The 18,781-nt window shown below is 43.4% G+C and overlaps 1 protein-coding gene across 4 annotated transcripts in view; it reads right to left on the bottom strand.

Moving 5' to 3' along the window:
* Positions 1 to 18,781, bottom strand: part of ADAM9 (ADAM metallopeptidase domain 9) — a 113,648-nt gene that overhangs the window by 71,762 nt on the left and 23,105 nt on the right. For all 4 annotated transcript variants that reach the window (XM_061592350.1, XM_061592349.1, XM_061592351.1 and 1 more), the window contains exons 2-5: positions 16,626 to 16,723; positions 15,310 to 15,374; positions 12,715 to 12,793; positions 1,673 to 1,749 (exon numbers count right to left, since the gene is read on the bottom strand). In XM_061592350.1, coding sequence (XP_061448334.1) covers positions 1,673 to 1,749; positions 12,715 to 12,793; positions 15,310 to 15,374; positions 16,626 to 16,723 — 319 coding nt within the window. The remainder of the gene's footprint in view (positions 1 to 1,672; positions 1,750 to 12,714; positions 12,794 to 15,309; positions 15,375 to 16,625; positions 16,724 to 18,781) is intronic.

The raw sequence follows: 18,781 nt of genomic DNA, 5'->3' as shown, positions 1-18,781 counted from the left end.
AGAAAACGTAAGATTCTGATTCAAATGTGCAATACAGCATTTAATCAGTCCTTCCTGGACCGTACCACTTCAAGCTGCAGGGAGAGTGTTTGTCTATTTGGGTCATGTTAAAAAACACACACTCCAATCAACACCCCCCCACATGTAAAAATCCAGCATGCCAGGAAAAGGTTTTCTCCCTGAGCTGTTAGCTCTCTATTATGCTCTCCTGATATTAGGCACATTTTTATTTATTTATTTCATTTATTTAGAAAAAAGTATAGCCCGCTTAATCAGAAAAAAAAAAATCCCCAAGTGCTGTACATAATAAAATTGTCAATAAAACACAGTCTTTGTACTGAAAGAGTCTTGTATAGTGTTTAGAATGTCAGACCAGGACAGGAAAAGACCCAGATTCAAATCCCTATGCAGCCAGGAAACTGGCTTGATGACTCTGAGCCACCTCTCAGCCGAACCAACTCTGCAGGGCTGAAGTAAAGATAAAATAGCGGAGAGAGAAGAGACCCACATATGCCTGTTTGAGCTCCTTTGCAGAAAGGCCAGGTGATAACGTAATTAATCAATCAATGAAAGTGGCTTGGGCTTCACTGAGAAGGATCACACAGAGGAGAGCCAGGATGTCTTCTCGATTGTTCCAGAGTGTAGCACATGCAATAATGAGCTCACAGGAAGCCAGATTTCAACTGAACATCAGGGAAAACTGTTAAAGAGGTACGACAATGGAACCAATGACCTAGGGCGGTGGTGGGCTCTCCAACGCTGGAGGCCTTCAAGAGGCAACTGGACAGTCGCCTGTTGGGAATGCTTAAGCTGGATTCCTGTATTGAGCAGGGGATTGGACTTGATGGCCTTGTAGGCCCCTTCCAACTCTACTGTTCTATGATTCTATGATTCTGTGGCCACACAGAGTTACAGGCTCAATGGAGACACTCTCTCCATTGCACAGAGGGATTGTCTAGAATCCTGAGGAGCAAAGAGGGAAAAGGAGAAGTCAGCTCTGCTACCCCTCATCAACCCATCCTCCACAGCCCGAGGACTTCATTCCTTCACAGGCCGCCTTCTGGGAGCTGAGTGCCAGTAGCGGGTGGGTCCAGAGGGGAAAAAAGTGGGGGAGGAGTAATGAATGTGCCTCTAACCTTTATAAAAGAGGCTGTATTCTAAAGACGTGCTTTGTCTCCACAGTCTGAGGCAGTTTACCTCTGAATACCAGTTGCAGGAGGGGAGAGCAGCCCTTGGCGCTCAGGTCCTGCTTGTGGGATTCCCACCAGCATCTGGCTGGCCACTGTGAGAACAGGATGCTGGACTAGATGGGCCACTAGCCTGACCCAGCAGCCAGGCTCGTCTGATGTGCTCCAGGGGTTTCTATGCACCCACCTACCATCTCTCCATCCAGGAAAGCAAGAGGGCTTCTCTCAGTCCACATCTGAGACGGGCCAAAGCACTTGAGGAGGGTACAGAGCAGCATCAATGTGGCATCTGGCCTGAGGAGTAGATATGACCTGGAGCACCCTGAGGGCCAGCCTGAGGATCCCCAGGTCAGCTGAGGAATAACAGGTAGCTAAGTGCAAAGCAGGACAGGTGCCGGTGAGGCAGGAGTGGCAGCTTTTCTGCCTCCTCTCTCTGCGCCACTTCCCCCCTCCTCCGGAACAAAGCACACGAACACTGCAATTACCTCAGTCCAGAGCATGTGCTGATAGCAGCCAAGGAATTCGTCACACCTCTTACATATCCCAGATAGTGGCAGTGATCCTAAAGGGTAGGAGAGCGGGAGAAAGCAAATGAAGGAAAGGTTGCCAAGTTGCACATAGCGATTTCTGTTGCTCAGGGTCAGAGTGTTGGTACCACACAGGTCTCACGAATCAAGAAACTTAACATTGCAATCCAAACCCACAATCTGCCAGGATGACAGGGTTCAGATGGAGCAATTTTGGACTTTCCCAGCTGGGCCAGGGCTCAGCTGTTGTAACGTGTTGTTGTTATGTGACTTCAAGTCGATTATGACTTATGGTGACCCTATCAGTCAGTGATCTCCAATAGCATCTGTTATAAACCACCCTGTTCAGATCTTGTAAATTCAAGTCTGTGGCTTCCTTTATGGAATCAATCCATCTCTTGTTTGGCCTTCCTCTTTTCCTACTCCCTTCTGTTTTTCCCAGCATTATTTTCTTTTCTAATGAACCATGTCTTCTCATTATGTGTCCAAAGTATGATAACCTGTTTCATCATTTTAGCTTCTAGTGATAGTTCTGATTTAATTTCTTCTAATACCCAATTATTTGTCTTTTTCGCAGTCCATGGTATGTACAAAGCTCTTCCCCAATACCACATTTCAAAGGAGTTTATTTTTCTCTTGTCCGCTTTTTTCACTGTCCAACTTTCACATCTGCACATAGAGATCGGGAATACCATGGTCTGAATGATCCTGACTTTAGAGTTCAGTGATACATCTTTGCATTTGAGGACCGTTTCTAGTTCTCTCATAGCTGCCCTCCCCAGTCCTAGCCTTCTTCTGATTTCTTGACTATTGTCTCCATTTTGGTTAATGTCTATGCCAAGGTATTGATAATCCTTGACAACTTCAATGTCTTCATTGTCATAAGCTAGAATAATTTACACCACCATAACTCCCAAAAAGCAGGTGTTCCAGAGGTGTGGCAAGGGCAGTCCAGGCAAGGAGAGACTTCCACCTATTTCAAACCCCATTCAGATTGGTCATATGACCTAGGGCCCAATCCTCAAAACTCGGGTCCAGACTCATCTATTGCCTTGGCCTGCAGTAGCTCTTCCCAGAGGTTTCTGAACACAGTTTGGAATAGGGGCAACTTACCTGATTTAAGTTACACTGGTGTAAATTATGCCAACTTCCTATAGTTAAGATTACACTGTAAACCCGCATTTAGGCAGTTGCTACTGTACTTTGCAGGTGGGACTCAGTCGCATACCTATATATTTAGGTTATGCAATCGAAGTGAATTTGGCGTTCTTGTGCTTCAACCAAAAAAAAATTAAAACCAAGACTTTTTGCAGTAAGGAGAATGACAGGAAAATAGACTTAAAAGCATGGGATAATAATTGTTTGCCACGACACCATATAAAACCTCCCTGCTAACAAATCAGAATGCATGCTCAGTAAACAGAAGACATCATCTAGCCTTCCTGCAAACTTTATGCAAACAAATTGGAATGAATGCTCAATAAACACATCACTTGGAAACCACTTAAGGCTGCATCTACACTGTACATGTGCTGCACAATCCAGTGCATAAGGAAACCTACAAAGAAGTATGTCTGCTGGATCAGGCCAAAGGCCCTCTATATCCAGCATCCTGTTTTCACAGTGGCCAACCAGATGCCACAAACGGAAGCCCACAAGCAGGACCTGAGTGGAACACCCCTCTCCCCACCAGTGATTCCCAGCAACTGGCCATCAGAGGCATGTGTGATGACATGTCATAGGGGCTTCTCTGTAGTGACACCCCAACCATTGAATTCTTTTCCATGGATGACGGCTACATTTCTGAGCTTCCAGCACCAGGTTAAGACACATCTATTTACTCAGGCTTTTGGTGGAATTTCATTTGATTGTCCAAGAACCCAGGATGATTATGTGCTGCTGCTGTTTTATTGTTGATGAGGGTTTTTAGAAATGCTGATTGTTTTGTTGAGCGCTTTACATTTTTAATTGTGTTTTATTGTTTGTTTATTCAATGTGTGTAAGCCGTCCTAGGGTCTACTTTGAAAGAAGGGCAACACAGAAGATCTGTAAACTTCTAAGTCTCTGTTATCTTCAGAGCACCTCCTGAAGACCTTCATCTTCCAACAAGCTATTTAAGCAGTGATCTTTCCTAGTCTGCATCTGTGTTGGAGTTTTTTAAGAAGTTTTCATTTGTTTATCATTTGTGTGTATGTTGACCTGGGCTCCTTTGAGAGGAAGGGTGGGATAGACATTTAATACATAAATAAATAAATGAAATAATGTCCCACTGTGTTCAGTTGGGCTTACTCCAAGGAATGTGTCCTTAGGACTGCAGCCTTAATGGAAGATATGAGGAGAGAATGAAAGAACTGGGCATGTTTAGCCTGGAGAAGAGAAGACGGAGGGGAGATATGATAGCACTCTTCAAGTACATGAAAGATTGTCAAATAGAGGAGGGCTGGGCAGGCCCACCCTTAGTATGTGCGGGGCCTGGGGCAAAAGCATAGTTGTCCCCTCCCCCCACATTCTCTCTCTCTCTATATATATATATATTTAGAGAGAGAGATTTTATTTACGAATATATGTAATTATTATATTTACATATGAGGCTAACAACCTATTAAATACAAATATGATTACCTTCACTTCAGGGAACAGACCTCTAGTCAACCTGTTCCATATCCATTTGTCCACTGGTCTTTTGACATCTGTCTTCCCTTTGTTGATATCTGCTAGATATGGCAGTCTGTTTCTAGGCATATTTTCCCATCTTTATCTTCCTAACTAAACAATTGAAAACACTTTGTGCAGAACCATTGTTTTAGATATCGAGGATAACAGAATGTAATCATTTCTGTAAATGTCTGGGCCTGGCTGCTTTATTGATGGGCAATTACTTTCAGATTAAAATTAAAATAATACAAATATAAGAAACTATATATTTATTCTCAAAGATTTCTTTTCCTTGCTTTCACTTCTGCAAAATCATTAATCAACTTGTCAAAATCTAGATTTTCACAGTTGATGAGCAGCGGTAGCACAGGGAAGCCACTGACTCAGTCACGCAGCGGAAGAGCAGGCAGGGGATTCAAACTTCCCGCCTAAAATCAGCTCGGGAAACAGCTGGCGAGATGGCCGCTGCACGGCTGAAGAAAGAGGAAAACCCCTGCTGCAGCCCAGCTTCTCAGATTGCCAAGCACAGGGGTCCCCCAAAGCACAGGGCCCGGGGCAACTGCTCCACTTCCTGGTGCCTAGGGGCAGCTCTGGGGCCGGGATCTCTTCTCAATCGTCCCAGAGTACAGGACACTGAATAATGGGCTCAAGTTGCAGGAAGCCAGATTTCAACTGGACATCAGGAAAAACTTCCTGTTAGAGCCATATGACAATGGACCAATTACCTAGAGAGGTAGTGGGCTCTCCGACACTGGAGGCATTCAAGAGGCAGCTGGACAGCCATCTGTCGGGAATGCTTTGATTTGGATTCCTGCATTGCGCAGGGGGTTGGACTTGATGGCCTTGTAGGCCCCTTCCAACTCTACTATTCTATGATTCTATGATAAACTGGTTTTATTATCTTGACTTTCCTCACCAAGAATACACCTCCTGGACCTAATAAAGTAGCCTATGGCCAGTGAGAGACTGTGCCATAATGCACTGGTTAGTCTTTAAGGTGTCACAACACTCTATCAGCCTTCACCAACCTAGTGTCCTCCAGATGTTTTGGATGACAACCCCCTTCAGCCCCACACACCACGACTGTGGTCCCATCAGCCCCAGGATCATGCAGCAGTGCTGGCTGCGGTTGATACAAGCTAAAACCCCAAACATCTGGAGGGCACCAGGTTGCTGAAGGCTGCTCTTTGTTGCTTGTGCTATACAACAAAACAGCTACATCTCTGGAATATGCCACCAATCTCTCAGTTGTCATTGTTTTGTTATGCTGCTCTGAATGTTTAACAAAGCAATTGATGATTTATTTATGTTTTACAGTAAAGTGCTTTACTTATGCAGTCTTACGTATGGTTACCTTTTTTAAAAATGAGGATGATGGTTTTTTCCCTTAATGACTACACTGTAAAGAGCCAGCTCAGCATGGTGGTTAGGGTGTAAGCCTTGGCCTTGGGCAACCAGGGTTCAAATCCCCCATCAGCCACGAAACTCACAAAGTGACCTTGGGCCACTCACTGTGTCTTAGCCTTGCAGGGTTGTTGTGAGGATAAAATGGAAAGGGGAAGAACCATGTATGCCACCTTGAGCTTCTTAGAGGGAAGGTAGGCTATACATGCAATAGATAATTATCTGGCCTCCTTTTACTCTCTCCCAGCTGGTGCAAAGTTTTGTCCTTTTCTTCCAGCTAACTTCTCTGTTTCTTTCATGTTTTTCTTAGATTGCAAGCTTGCAGGCAGGGACATGTTCTTACCATTTAGTACAGTGCTTAGCACACCTTTGGCACTTTGAAATTTTTTTTGATGATGCTGGTGCTGCAATCTGTACTGAAGGCTCTCTTATACTACAGACAGTGTGTGAATTTCAAGATAAGACAGTTGGGATGAGACAAAATGGGATGGAATAGACAGATATCTCAATCTGCACACCACAGCACTCTTCCACTGCATCCATTTTTGTCAGCTCCTTGAAAGTTCGGACTAAACCCTGGAGCGGATTCACTGCCCCGCTGACATTGGAGCCACCAGTCTCCTCTGAGAGTATCTGTGTATTTAGGGTTGGAGGGGAAGAGGATAATAGAGTTGTGGGGGAAAGAAAAGTTTTCACCAATTGTGCAACTTTATGCACCTTTGCTCAGATGTTCAATGGGACTGACATGGAACACAGGGAACTACCTTATACTGCGTTGGACCATCTAGCTCAGTTTTGTCTACACTGACTGGCAGTGGCTCTCCAGAGTGTCAGATTGGGTTCCTACCTGGAGATGCTGGGGATTGAGCCTAGAACCTGATGCATGCAAAGCACATGCTCACGGTCCTCCCCAAGAAGCGTGCCCAGGATTGTCATTTCCCTTAAAATATACATCCATCCATTTCTCATGCTTTTTGCATCACTTTTTTGTGAACGTGCTCTTAACCTGGAAGAGAATCCAGAAGAGGATTTGAACATGCTCTTCAGTCAAAGAAGGTTTTTCACTTGTGCCCTAAGTTGATTTAAAAGCAAAGTAGCTTTAAGCTTCCCAGGTGAAAACAGTCTAACCTTTACATACCAGCCCAACATTATGGGAACTCAGGGTGAGGGGTGGTGGGTGGGGAAGAGGACATATAACCTAGACTTGTACACAAGGCCACAGAAGGTATTAGCCTGCAAAAAGTATTACTAGCCAGCCAGCCAGCCTGCCTGCCTAATGCTTCTGTTGGTCATTTCTGGCAACATTGAAATGAAATGGAAATGGACTGTCTTCAAGTCAATTCTGACTTATGGTGACCCTATGAATAGGATTTTCATGGTAAGTGGTATTCAGAGGTGGTTTACCATTGCCCCCCTCTGAGGCTGAGAGGCAGTGACTGGTCCAAGATCACCCACTGAGCTTCATGGCTGTGTGGGGATTCAAACCCTGGTCTCCCATGTCGTAGTCCAACACTCCAACCAGTATGCCACACTGGCTCTCTCTGGCACCATTAATAATCTGAAATAAATTTGTTTCTAAAAAGCAAAGAACTACCTCTTTTCTCATTTATATATGCCTTCCTGCCTGGTTACCCAGAGAAGATTCCTACTCTCCATGAATGAGTGGGCTAACTGAAAGCCTCTTTTGACAGTGCAATCCCATACACACCTGCTCAGAAGTAAATCCTATTGAGTTCAACATGACTCAGTCCCAGGTAAGTGTGTAATAGGATTGCACCTGATGCATTTTCATCACTGCCCAAGCAAGGTTTCAGAACTGTTGCCTCTGGCTAACCTGGAAGCTAATTACTGTTGCCGTTGGAAGAGCCACAGCAAGAAGTTCCTCCCTGTGGGCCAGCTGCCACACAGTTGTTGCCTCCAGAGGAATGTTTTTGGAACAATTTCTAGGAAAAGAATTAGGTACAAAGGAAGCCAGGAAGAAACATAAGTAGCAGAACTACTGGATTCCTATTAGCTTCTGAAATACCTATACCAGCCTTCCGATGATGATGATGATGATGATAAACAACTACTACTACTGCTTCTTTCAGGAGGAATTTAAAAACATTCCTGTTTATCCAGGCATTGGATGGCTCAGAGATACAGTTCCCGGCAACCATGAGATCACTGTTTTTAGAATGTTTTTAACTGTTTTTAGAATGCTTTTAAACATGTTTTTAGAATGCTTTTTAAAATGTTTTCACTGTTGTTGTGTTTGCTACCCTGGGCTCCTTTGGGAGGACTGGCAGGATATAAATTATTCAGAAGGAGCCCAAGGAAAACACTTAAAACATCTGTAAAACATCTTAAAAATATCTTTAAAACAAAACATCTTTTAAAATAAAATCTTTAAAAACAGTTCCAACATAGGTGCAGACTGGGATAAGATAATAAAGAGGGGGACAGTTGCACCTCATCAGGGAGGCATTCCACAAATAGAGAACCACCACTGAAAAGGCCCCGTCAAGTGTCAATGCCAAACAAACAGCCCCCAGTGGCAGCACCACTAAGGCCTCACCTGGAGGGTACCTTGTTGAGAAGGCTGACCTACACACATGGTGAATTTCAACCAATTGTGTTCCAGCATATTAATTCATTTGTGGAATTCAGTGCCACAAGTTGTGGTGATATCCACCAGCTTAATTTTTAAAAGGTGATTACTGTATACAACTTAATGCAGAATTGGGCAGGGGAGCCTGTTGCACACCAGATGTTGCTGGCCTAAAATTATCCATCAAGCATGGTAATCAGCCATGATGGAACTGATGGGAGTTGGGAGTCCAAAAGCATCCAGAGGGCCATAGGTTCCCCATCTCTGATGTAGAAAGAGAGGCCTATCTGTGTCTATTTGACAATGATAGCTCAGTAGAACCTCCATGTTCAGAGTCAGTATGCCACTAAACACCAGTTGCTAGACAGTCTATTGCCTTCAAGCCCAGCTTCCTGGAAGCATTCAGTTGACCACTATGGGAAGCAGGGGGTTGGACAAGATGGACCATTGGTCTGATCCAGCAGGGCTCTTCTTATGAGTTATGCTGCACACAAATCACAGAAAGGAAAAAACTTCCCCAAAATGGTTGTTTGTTTACAAGAGCTCATTAATTGGCAAAGCTGAGAGCCTGCTAATAAAAAAAGAATAGAAGTTGTCTTCCATCCCCATAACAACATCTGTCAGCCAGAGTTCAGAGATGCAGACATCTGGAAAGCACCCATACAGCTGCACAGTATTTGGAGTACTCTGTTCCCCACCCTAACAGACTTTTGGAGCTAGGAGCAAGCAAGCATGTTCTTCAAGCCGTATGGAAATACAAACAGGATGTTATGAACTGTCTCACATGGAGTCTGTGGGAACTGCAAGTGAATTATGCTGTTAGGATTCATGTCAGGGGCTTTAAAAAAATTAAATATCAGGGGCTGTGGGGAAGCAATTGTCATCAGGAATGCAAGAAGTAGCGAGGGGAGGTTTAAGCATTCATTCCCTCCCCAGCCGTGACACTGGTGAAAATTTCTCCACCCTGCACCTGGTGTTTAATTTTTAAAAAGCAATTCGTGCAATTGGGAACTTTTTTCCCTACTGTAAATTGCTGTACTTGGGGGCAATATCATGGTTGCTCTACGTTCCTAAGAACACAAGAAGAACTTTGCTGGATCAGGTTGAAGGCCCACCTAGTGCAGCATCTTCCTCTCACAGTGGCCAAACAGATGCCTCTGGGAAGTTTGCAAAAGAGGGACCTGAGCTCAACAGCATCACTCTCCCCTCTTGTGATTCCCAGCAACTGGTATTCAGACACAGGTCCATCTGGTCATTGAAAAAACAACAACTCTGTAGTCAAGAATCCGTGAACTAGAGACTTTTTTCTTCCTCCTTCCAATCTCCTTTCCTTTTGTGTCTTGTCTTTTAGACTATAAGCCTAAGGGCAGAGACCTTCTTATTACTTATATTTTTAAGTCACTTTGGGAGCCTTTTTTTTGCTGTAACATGCAGAGTAATATGTGTTACAATAAATTAAAAAACTAGTAAAAATAAATAAAGTAAAACAACACGTGAGAAGTATTGGAAAATATTCAAAGAAGGGTGTATTTCGAGAAGATAGGTGGAGTCCAGCAATTGCCCCTTTAATGCCCTAGCTGGAGCCTATGTTGGGGCCTGAATTGTATACTTTTATATGTAGCTGCGCCATTGCAATAGCAGAATCATTTAGGCTGTGTCCTTTCAGGAGTTAATTCTATATGGGAATGCATTATGTCACATGATGTCATAAGAGGGTGTGTTTAAAAGGGAGTCTATGTTGGCTGCTTGCCAACATGATCAAAGCCATTAGCAGCGGATGTGATTAGCATGGGAACACCCAGCTATCTTTAGTGGCTGTTTGCCAAGCTTTTAAAGTTAACTACAAGAAAATGAATGATGACAGAAGCTGTTGCAGGAGCATTTGTGGGTTTGGGGCATCAGATATAGCATCCACAGTACATGAGGCTGGCACAGTAGTGTTCAGTTACCTTAACTGGCTAATTAAGCTCCTCTAAAGTTAGCCTATAGACTTAAAGGCCAAAGAAATAGAATGTAAACAAATGAACTACTCAGCTATAGTAGAGTAGCAGAATCATACATAAAGCGTAATAGAAGCCCTTTGCTCTCAGAGACCCCAGTGCATACCTTAAGGCAAGGATAGGAGGAAAGGCGTGATTGATGACCAGGAATTCAACTGTTGCCATAACAACTAGAGAGGTCTCCTGAAACTGGAAGTTTGTATTATCTGCTCTTTTGCTTCTTTTTGCCCTCATTCTATGATACATTATTTGCTGCAACAAATGCCTGTCGCCCTTCTGTCTCTCCGGAGCTGCCGCCCCCGCTAACACCACCTCTTCTTTCTTGGCAGTGCCGATAATGTTAATGATAATGTTATTTGTTATCTAATTTAATTTTTGTAAATTGTATTGTTTTTATTGTATTTTTATTGTATTTCTACACCTGTGTTTATTTTTCTTTGTAAGCCGCCTTGAGGGCCTTTGGCTGAAAGGTGGGGTATAAATAAATAAATAAATAAAAGCACATTTGGTGTAAATTTCATTGCCTACCTGAAACTTTTTTAAAGAACCTCTGCAACCTCCTGCCCTTTGGCTGAACATGGGGAAGAGTACTGTTACACTCAGGTTCTACTTGCCGGATTCCCATGAACATTTGATTGGCCAATGTGAGAACAGGATGCTGGACCAGCTAGGCCTTTGGCCTGATCCAGCAGGGCTTTTCTTATGCTTTTAATGCTCAGTGTGACTGTGCCACTAGCAAACATATTGACAAAATGGCTGCTGTCATGCCTAGGCCCTATCTGCACTATACTTTTAAAGCAATATTATACCACTTTAAATAGTCATGGCCTACCCCAAAGAATCCTGGGAACTGTAGTTTGCTAAGGTCGCTAAGAGTTGTGAGGTATGCACTGGGGTCACTTTATAGAGCTACAATTCCCAAAGTAGTTTAACAATCAACCCCCAGGTAACTCTCTACGTATTGTAGCTCTGTGAGGGGAATAGGGGTCTCTACTAAGAACTCTCAGCACCCTCAACAAACTAAAGTTCCTAGAATTATTTTGGGTAAGCCAGGACTGTTTAAAGTGGTATAAAACTGCTTTAAATGTATAGCGCAGATGGGAACCCATTCTCAGAAGCTGACCCCGTGGATTAGAGAGCTTGAGGAAGGAATCTCCCCTCCATCTACGTGGCTGTCAAAGCTCTGACTAAAACAAGGTGTTCTTCTGGGAATTCATCTCTATTTTCAGTCCACTAAACTCAATCACTCCTTGGCTCCCTCCTCCTAAAAGCACTTAAAGCAAGCTCATAATCCCCCAGGGCCAGAGTCCTTCTCCTATATAGCCATTTACTGAATGGATACTCCACGGCTCAGCAACCAAAACCCACCGCCCACGCTCTCCTCAGAGAGTCATAAGATCAGAATGCCTTGTTTTCTTTCCATTAAGAGACACCAGCTGCGTACACACCATACCTTTAAAGCACTTTGCTCCTCTAAGCCCCAAAAGAATCCTGGGAGCTGTAGCTCTGTGAGGGATAAACTACAGTTCCCAGAAGTCTTTGGAGAAGGGAGGGAATGCGCTTTGAATGTATGGTGTGGAAGCAGGCACCACTGATGAAAGAAAGGAGCAAAAGCTGGTGTGTGGGGATAAAGTAGAAGCAAACACACTACAATTGCTGCAGCAACAGAAAGCTCTATGCTAGGGCGGCCTTCCCCAACCTGGCGCCCACCAGGTGCAGGAGCTGTAGTCCAAAATAGGAATGGGCAAGAATTACAATTCACTTCACATTCTAAGCTAAATCTATCAAATTCACACTTTCTGAAACAATATGAGAACCGAAACACAGCTATCCTTCAAAATTTGCCTGGGTTTGCATTTTGTGATGCAGTTCGCCAGCCTATACAGGAAGCTAGATTTTGAATGAACATCAGGAAAAACACCCTAACTGTCAGAACAGTATAACGATTACCTAGGGAGGTGGTGGTCTGTCCAACACTAGAGGTATCCAAGAGGCAGCTGGACAGCCACCTGTCCGGGATGCTTTAAGTTGGATCCCTGCATTGAGCAGTGGGTTGGACTCAATGGCCTGGTAGGCCCCTTCCAACTCTACCATACAGCACCACCCTTACAGCGTCACAGCAACCCCAGGCCCATTCCCGCATTTCAGGCAATAGAAATAATTTGCCCCTTGGTTCTCACCAGCCCCAGGGAAATCTTTGTTTCTGTGCTGGATGTCTGACTGCCCCCTCCCCCCACGCACCCAAGACACCATTCGTGCAAGAGAGAGAGAGAGAGAGAGAGAGAGAGAGAGAGAGGCAGTCTTCCAAGACACCCATTTTCACAAAAAATATAGGAGAAAGAAAAACGTACCTGGAGATTCAGAATTTCAGAATGCAGCGTTCCATCTTCACTGTAAGTATAAACTGTGAAGTCTTTGGGCACAAGGGCTCTGAAAGAATTTCAGACCAGGAGGAGGGGGAGGTATAACAGAGAAACACTTTAGAAAATAATTGCTTTTAAAAAAAACAAAATCAGGTAAAAATTGATCTGGCCCAAAGAAAGGGGAACCAAGAATGCTGAGTTGCAAAGTGAGAATGGGAGGGGGGAAAGAAGCTGAAAAAGCCACAAACTGCTAAACTGTCTGACCCCCATACCATATCTCACTCTCCTCCCATAGAGAAACAGATATTTAGATTTGCATCTTGGATATGTATTCTTTCTCTCTCACACACACACGCACAGCTTTCAGGGTAAATCCTCCTAAGGCAGCTTTCAAAAAGAAGCAAAACCCTACAATATCAATTTAATGAATATGGTGAAAAACAAGCCAAATTAAAAACTTGAATGTTAAAAATGTCCCTAGACCAGTGGCTTCCAGATGTTTTTCTCCACGGACCACTTGATAATTGCTGAAGGTCTTGGCAGACCACTTAATGATTTCTCTGCCTGTTGTAGCAATTACAATGCGCGGTGCTTAGATATCTTTAATTGTATTTATATTGCTTCTTTTCTTTCTTAACGCTTTATTACAATTTGAATTCCATAGAATTCAAATTAGAATACAATAAAGTACGATAGAAGAAATAAAGGAAGTAATACAAACACAATTCCAAATCAATATGAATCTTTAATGCAGACATGCCACGGACCATTGGAATGATGCTTGCGGACCACTGGTGCTCCACGGGCCACAGTTTTGGGAACCTCTGCCCTAGACCTCATGGTTAATCAAGAACAAACAGTCATGGGGGACATTAAATCCAGGATTAGTTATAAACCCCCTTCTTTTCTTTTGATTATTAGTAAAGAATACTTTTTGAAACAAACAAGACATTGTAAAAATAACCACTGAAATTTTTAAACCCTTAAAAAAAGGAAAGAAAAATGTTTCTATGTAAATAGCCTTGAAAGAAGAACTTTGGAAAAGATTTGTAAACTTGAGGGCAAAAGTGGGAAAATCAGTAACTTTTTTTGGTAATTATATCCTTGCAATTACTGTATTTTCTAAATTAGGTTTTTTAAAAAAACATTACAAGAACAAAAGCAATACACACACAAGTATACATAGGGTTGTATTCAGCTAAGGCCTACTTGGAGCAGACCCACTGAAATTAATGAAACTGTTAGTCATGTCTATTAACTTCAATGGGTTTACTTTGAGCAGAACTAGTATGGAATACCCCCCCCCATATGTACATACACATTTTGGGTGGTATTCAATGCTAGTTCTACTCACAGTAGATTCATTGAGGTTAAAAGACATGATTACCTATGGTTCATTAATTTTAATAGATCTACTCTGAGTAGAATTTAGTTGAATACAACCCATTCTATTCGGTATAGCCGTAATCCCGCCCCCCATCTATATGGGCATAGAAAGCTATTTTTATATTGAGTCAGAGTACTGGTCCATCTATCTTAGTGCTGTCTATGTCAGTGCTCTTTGAGTTTGGGTCCCCAGATGTTGTTGGACTACAACTCCTATGATCCCTTGACTAAGCTAAGCTGTCTGGGGATGATGGGAGTTGTAGTCCAAGATTATCTGGGAACCCCAGGTTGAAGAACAGAGGTCCACATTGATTGGCAGCGGCTCTTCAAAGTTTCAGACAGGGAATGTCTCCAGCCTTCCCTGGAGGTACTGAGGATTAAGGCCTGGGACCTTCTGCATGCAAAGCAGATTCTCAACACTCAGCTACAGCACCACCCTGTACACAAATAGCTGACTGCAAGCTCTGTGTATGAGAGAGGACCTGATATTTGTTATCACAATAGCAAAGCCAAAAATGCTTCACTGGCATTTAGGAGGGAAGCAGAGGGGATGGGTGAAGAAATTCAATCAAACTGATTGTTTCTTTGTGAGGGCTCTCATGTGTTCTGTACACCTTTGCAGGTCACTTTCAGGATCAGGAAAAAGGACCAAACATGCCAAGTTCAGGCAGCCCATAACAACTGTTGTGTAAATTTGTATAGATGTTAGCAGAGAACATCAACAGTCTGAAAAGCTGTGTTCCAGTGTGTGTATTTACCTAAGAAAGCAGGCTTTTTCCTGCATTGAGATCACTGAGACTTAAGACTTAGTAAAATAAGAAAAGCTATTTATTTATAGCAATACATAGTAGATAGAAAGGCATGCCTAGTTCTAACTAAGTTGAAGGCACAATGCCCAGGCTTGGGAGTTGCCCTCATGGCTCAGGAGAGAGCGAGCACAGACAGTCGAAGAAGAGAAGAGAGGAAAGGGCGGAAGGAGGAGGGGCAGATAAGCTTTCCTTAAGATGTATCAGTCTAGTGACGGAAGGAAGTCAGTCAGAGCATCACAGGTAAAGGTAATCAATCTGGAGGACCCTAACTCTATCTGCCTTCTGGAGCATAAACAAAAGAACAAAACAGCAGTTGATCTTGCCCCACTTCCAACAATTACCAGGAAGAAGGAAAACAGACCAGTACAACAGAAAAGGAGTCACGTACTTGTTTTTTTCTAGAAGAAGTATATACCTAGTTCCTTCCACGTTTATTGCATATGTCAAATCGACCTCAAAAGAAGAAGGAAGAGAGAATTATTCAGCAATTTCTGCAGGTACCATCAATGAATTATTCACATGTCCTCAGTGGTCCACAGATTCCCAATCAAGCAAAATGGCTTTCCCTTCCCCACCCTAGCAAATGCACCATATCTTGACTTACCCCACCTTTCTAATACACTTGTATTACACAAAGCAGCTCACATCAATTAAAAGCACAATATAAAAACATATAACGTCAGCTATACAACAAACAAATTAAAATAATATCAGCAAATTTGACAAGGCCAGGCACAGCAGAGAAAATGCCCTTTTCCCACTACAATCAGCTTAGTCTGACCAATGAAAGTCTGTTTGCTCTTGCATAGCACAGATTCATCCTACCTATGTTTATCACTCTGTTGGTTCAGTCTTTGCCACTTCTGTTTTTTAATGAAATGGTTGCAAAACTGGCAGCTAGCTCAGGCAGCTGGTTTCAGGTTTCATGAATGAGGGATAATTTTTTTTAGTTATGGTTGTATTTTGACAGACAGGGAGGGGAAGAGGAACATGTGTGATGTTCTGCCTCACTTGCCAAAATAATTTGATCAGTCATAGCTGCTATGGTGTGGGGAGAGGGAACACTATTTGGTGTTCCATGTCAATTAGTAAAGTGTCGTAGGCTAGCCCTGTGTGTTGATTTCACAGACATTAGACAATAGGCACTGCACACAACCAGCTTTTGCAACAAATTTACAGAACTCTCTCTCTCTCTCTCTCTCTCACACACACACACACACACATACAGAAAGAGAGACAGACAGACAGAGACAGAGAGTTGTAGAGAGAAAGGCATATTTACACTGAACAGTCAGGTCATTCCCACTGCTTTACAAATGTTGTGTCTGTCATCTCACTAGGTTGTCCTGAATCCTTGACAGCTGTGCCATTCAGGAAGCATGTCCATGATTAGTAATTTTGCAGTTGCTCCCAAATGATGTGCACCCAATGCAGAAAGCAGCATAGGACTGCCTTCAAGTCAATCCCGACTCATGGTGACCCTATGAACAAGGTTTTCATGGTAAGCGGTATGCAGAGGGGGTTTACCATTGCCTTCCTCTGATGCTGAGAGGCCGTGACTGGCCCAAGGTCACCCAGTGAGCTTCATGGCTGTGTGAGGATTCGAACCCTGGCCTCCCAGGTCACCGTCCAACACTCTAACCATGACATCACACTGGCTCTTAGAAATCAGCATATTAATGATGAAATCCCACTCTGAAATACCTTTGCCGCTCTGGAAATGGGCACTTCTCGGTGTTTTCTCATTATCCTCTTGGGGACAATAATTTCATAGGAAGACAGCTGAGATAATGGCTGAAAACCTAGAATGACAAAGGGAAATATTAAAGGATTAAAAACACAGCCAAATTGATACTTTCAGTAAAACCAGACACCACCTCCACAGGACAACTGGGCAACACAGAGGGCTAATCAACATTTAAATGTAGCAGTCGAGTATGCATTTGATATCTTTATGATCAACACATGGACACCACTGACTGACACTGGCTTACTAGTAACTCTTTCGCCACAGGGATCCTTCAGAAATGGTTTTGCAAGGCGGATAGGGATCTCTTAACACATAATTCCCAGCATCCATTTGGCGAAGGGCACAATGGTAGAACATCTACCTTACTTGCAAAAGGTTCCCAGCTCAATCCCCTGCATCTCCAGGTAGGGCTGAGAGAGACCCCTGCCTGGAACCCAGGACAGCCACTGCCAGTCAGTGTAGACAATACTGAGCTAGATGGACCAATGGTCTGATTCAGTATAAAGCAGCTTCCTATATTCCTATCTTCACCAGAATACAATTCCCAGGATGCTTTGAGGGAAGCCTTGACAGTTAAACTGGTATAAAACTGAAACAACATTTATAGTGAATATGTGCCTTCAAAGGGAAAGCGAAGGCATACATCCACAAAAATGGCCTTATAGACCCCTTCCAACTCTACTGTTCTATGATTCTATTCTATGATCACATGTATCCAAGACTCAAAAACATGCCAGGATTTCAAATCCAGGATTTTCATACGCAAAGCTGGTGGAAATTGGTATCAAAAAATGACGTCTGCAGGTATTAACGAGGTGCCTTGGAGGATACTTTTCCTTATTAGGTACAGATTAAGTACACAACAGGCATGAGGAAATAACAAAATAGTATGGTTGCAGTTGGAAGGCTGGAGATTCTCCAAAGCTGTCCCAATCAATTTCCTAAGCGCCAGGCTTCACATTACACTTGGGCAGTGGCATAAATTGAGCCGGGGGGGGGGGAGAGCAAGAGAGAAGGATGCCTATTTTTTTCTCTACACAAGAGAAGAAACACAAATCAGATATTGAAACAGTGGGTTGCATTCAACATAGCATTAAGTTGAATGTTCCATCAGCACAAAGAAAAATCCTTGCACATTTTCCCTTGCACAACGTAAAGTTCACCCCCTCTCCTCCCCTTGCATGTCTTGTAAATATGTTCTGGGGGCTCCCCCAACCCTTCAGAGCACATTTGGGGATGGTGCAGGGCGCACGTGAGACGGACGAGAGGGGGGTAATTCCCCTTGCGCTGGTTGACGTCATTCCGCTAGTGCAAGGGTTTAATTGAAGAATGTCCACCAACACTCCAAGCCAAACTAGACAGGACATTAATTGCTTGAGTGCAATTAACACGCAAAAACCATTTGTAATGTCAATAGCAGCCACGGGGGGTGGGGGAGGAATTGTTTATCACCCTTGCTGTGGTCCTGATGAAAATGGCTCCTTCTGACAACTGCTCTTTATAGAGGGAGGGAAGCTTCCATTGACACCAGTGCCGGGAGGGTAAAGGACTTTTTGCCAAGATCATGGCAAAGGCAAGGGGAAGAACAAACTCTCACTCCCCATCCTAATGTTCCCCTTGCCCCCGAACCTATTGTCTACACTGCAAAATGTTTGCGCGTTAATTGCATTCAAGTAGTTTAATGTCACATCTAGTTTGGCCCTTGGAAACCTTTAGGGAGCATTCCAGTCTCTCTGGGCATTCCGCCTATCAGACAGAAAACCTCGGCAACGAGGAAGAGTCCAACAAAATGCAGAGGTGTAATTCAACTACTTATTGGCACTATCAGATTTGGCTCAACAGAGACTGGGAGTGGTTCTCTTACTACAAGTAGAAATTGCCTCACTTTAGATGATTTGGTACATGATTCATCTCACTTGGCCAACTCTTGCCAATTAAGTCTGGGCCACACCCACTCCAATCCACTCTTTTACTCTTTTGATTTATAAGGCAATCATGTGCTCCATGTCTGACTGTATAGGCTTTCTCTCCCAGACCCCACTCCCCACCCTGCCCCACAGTGCTGCTCTTTCTCAAATGCACATCTGTTTTGAGAAGATGTCAAAGAAGC

The sequence above is a fragment of the Rhineura floridana genome, chromosome 12 (genome assembly GCF_030035675.1).
Source record: "Rhineura floridana isolate rRhiFlo1 chromosome 12, rRhiFlo1.hap2, whole genome shotgun sequence".
NCBI classification, from domain to species: domain Eukaryota; kingdom Metazoa; phylum Chordata; class Lepidosauria; order Squamata; family Rhineuridae; genus Rhineura; species Rhineura floridana.
This window is presented reverse-complemented; position numbering and strand designations above follow the sequence as displayed.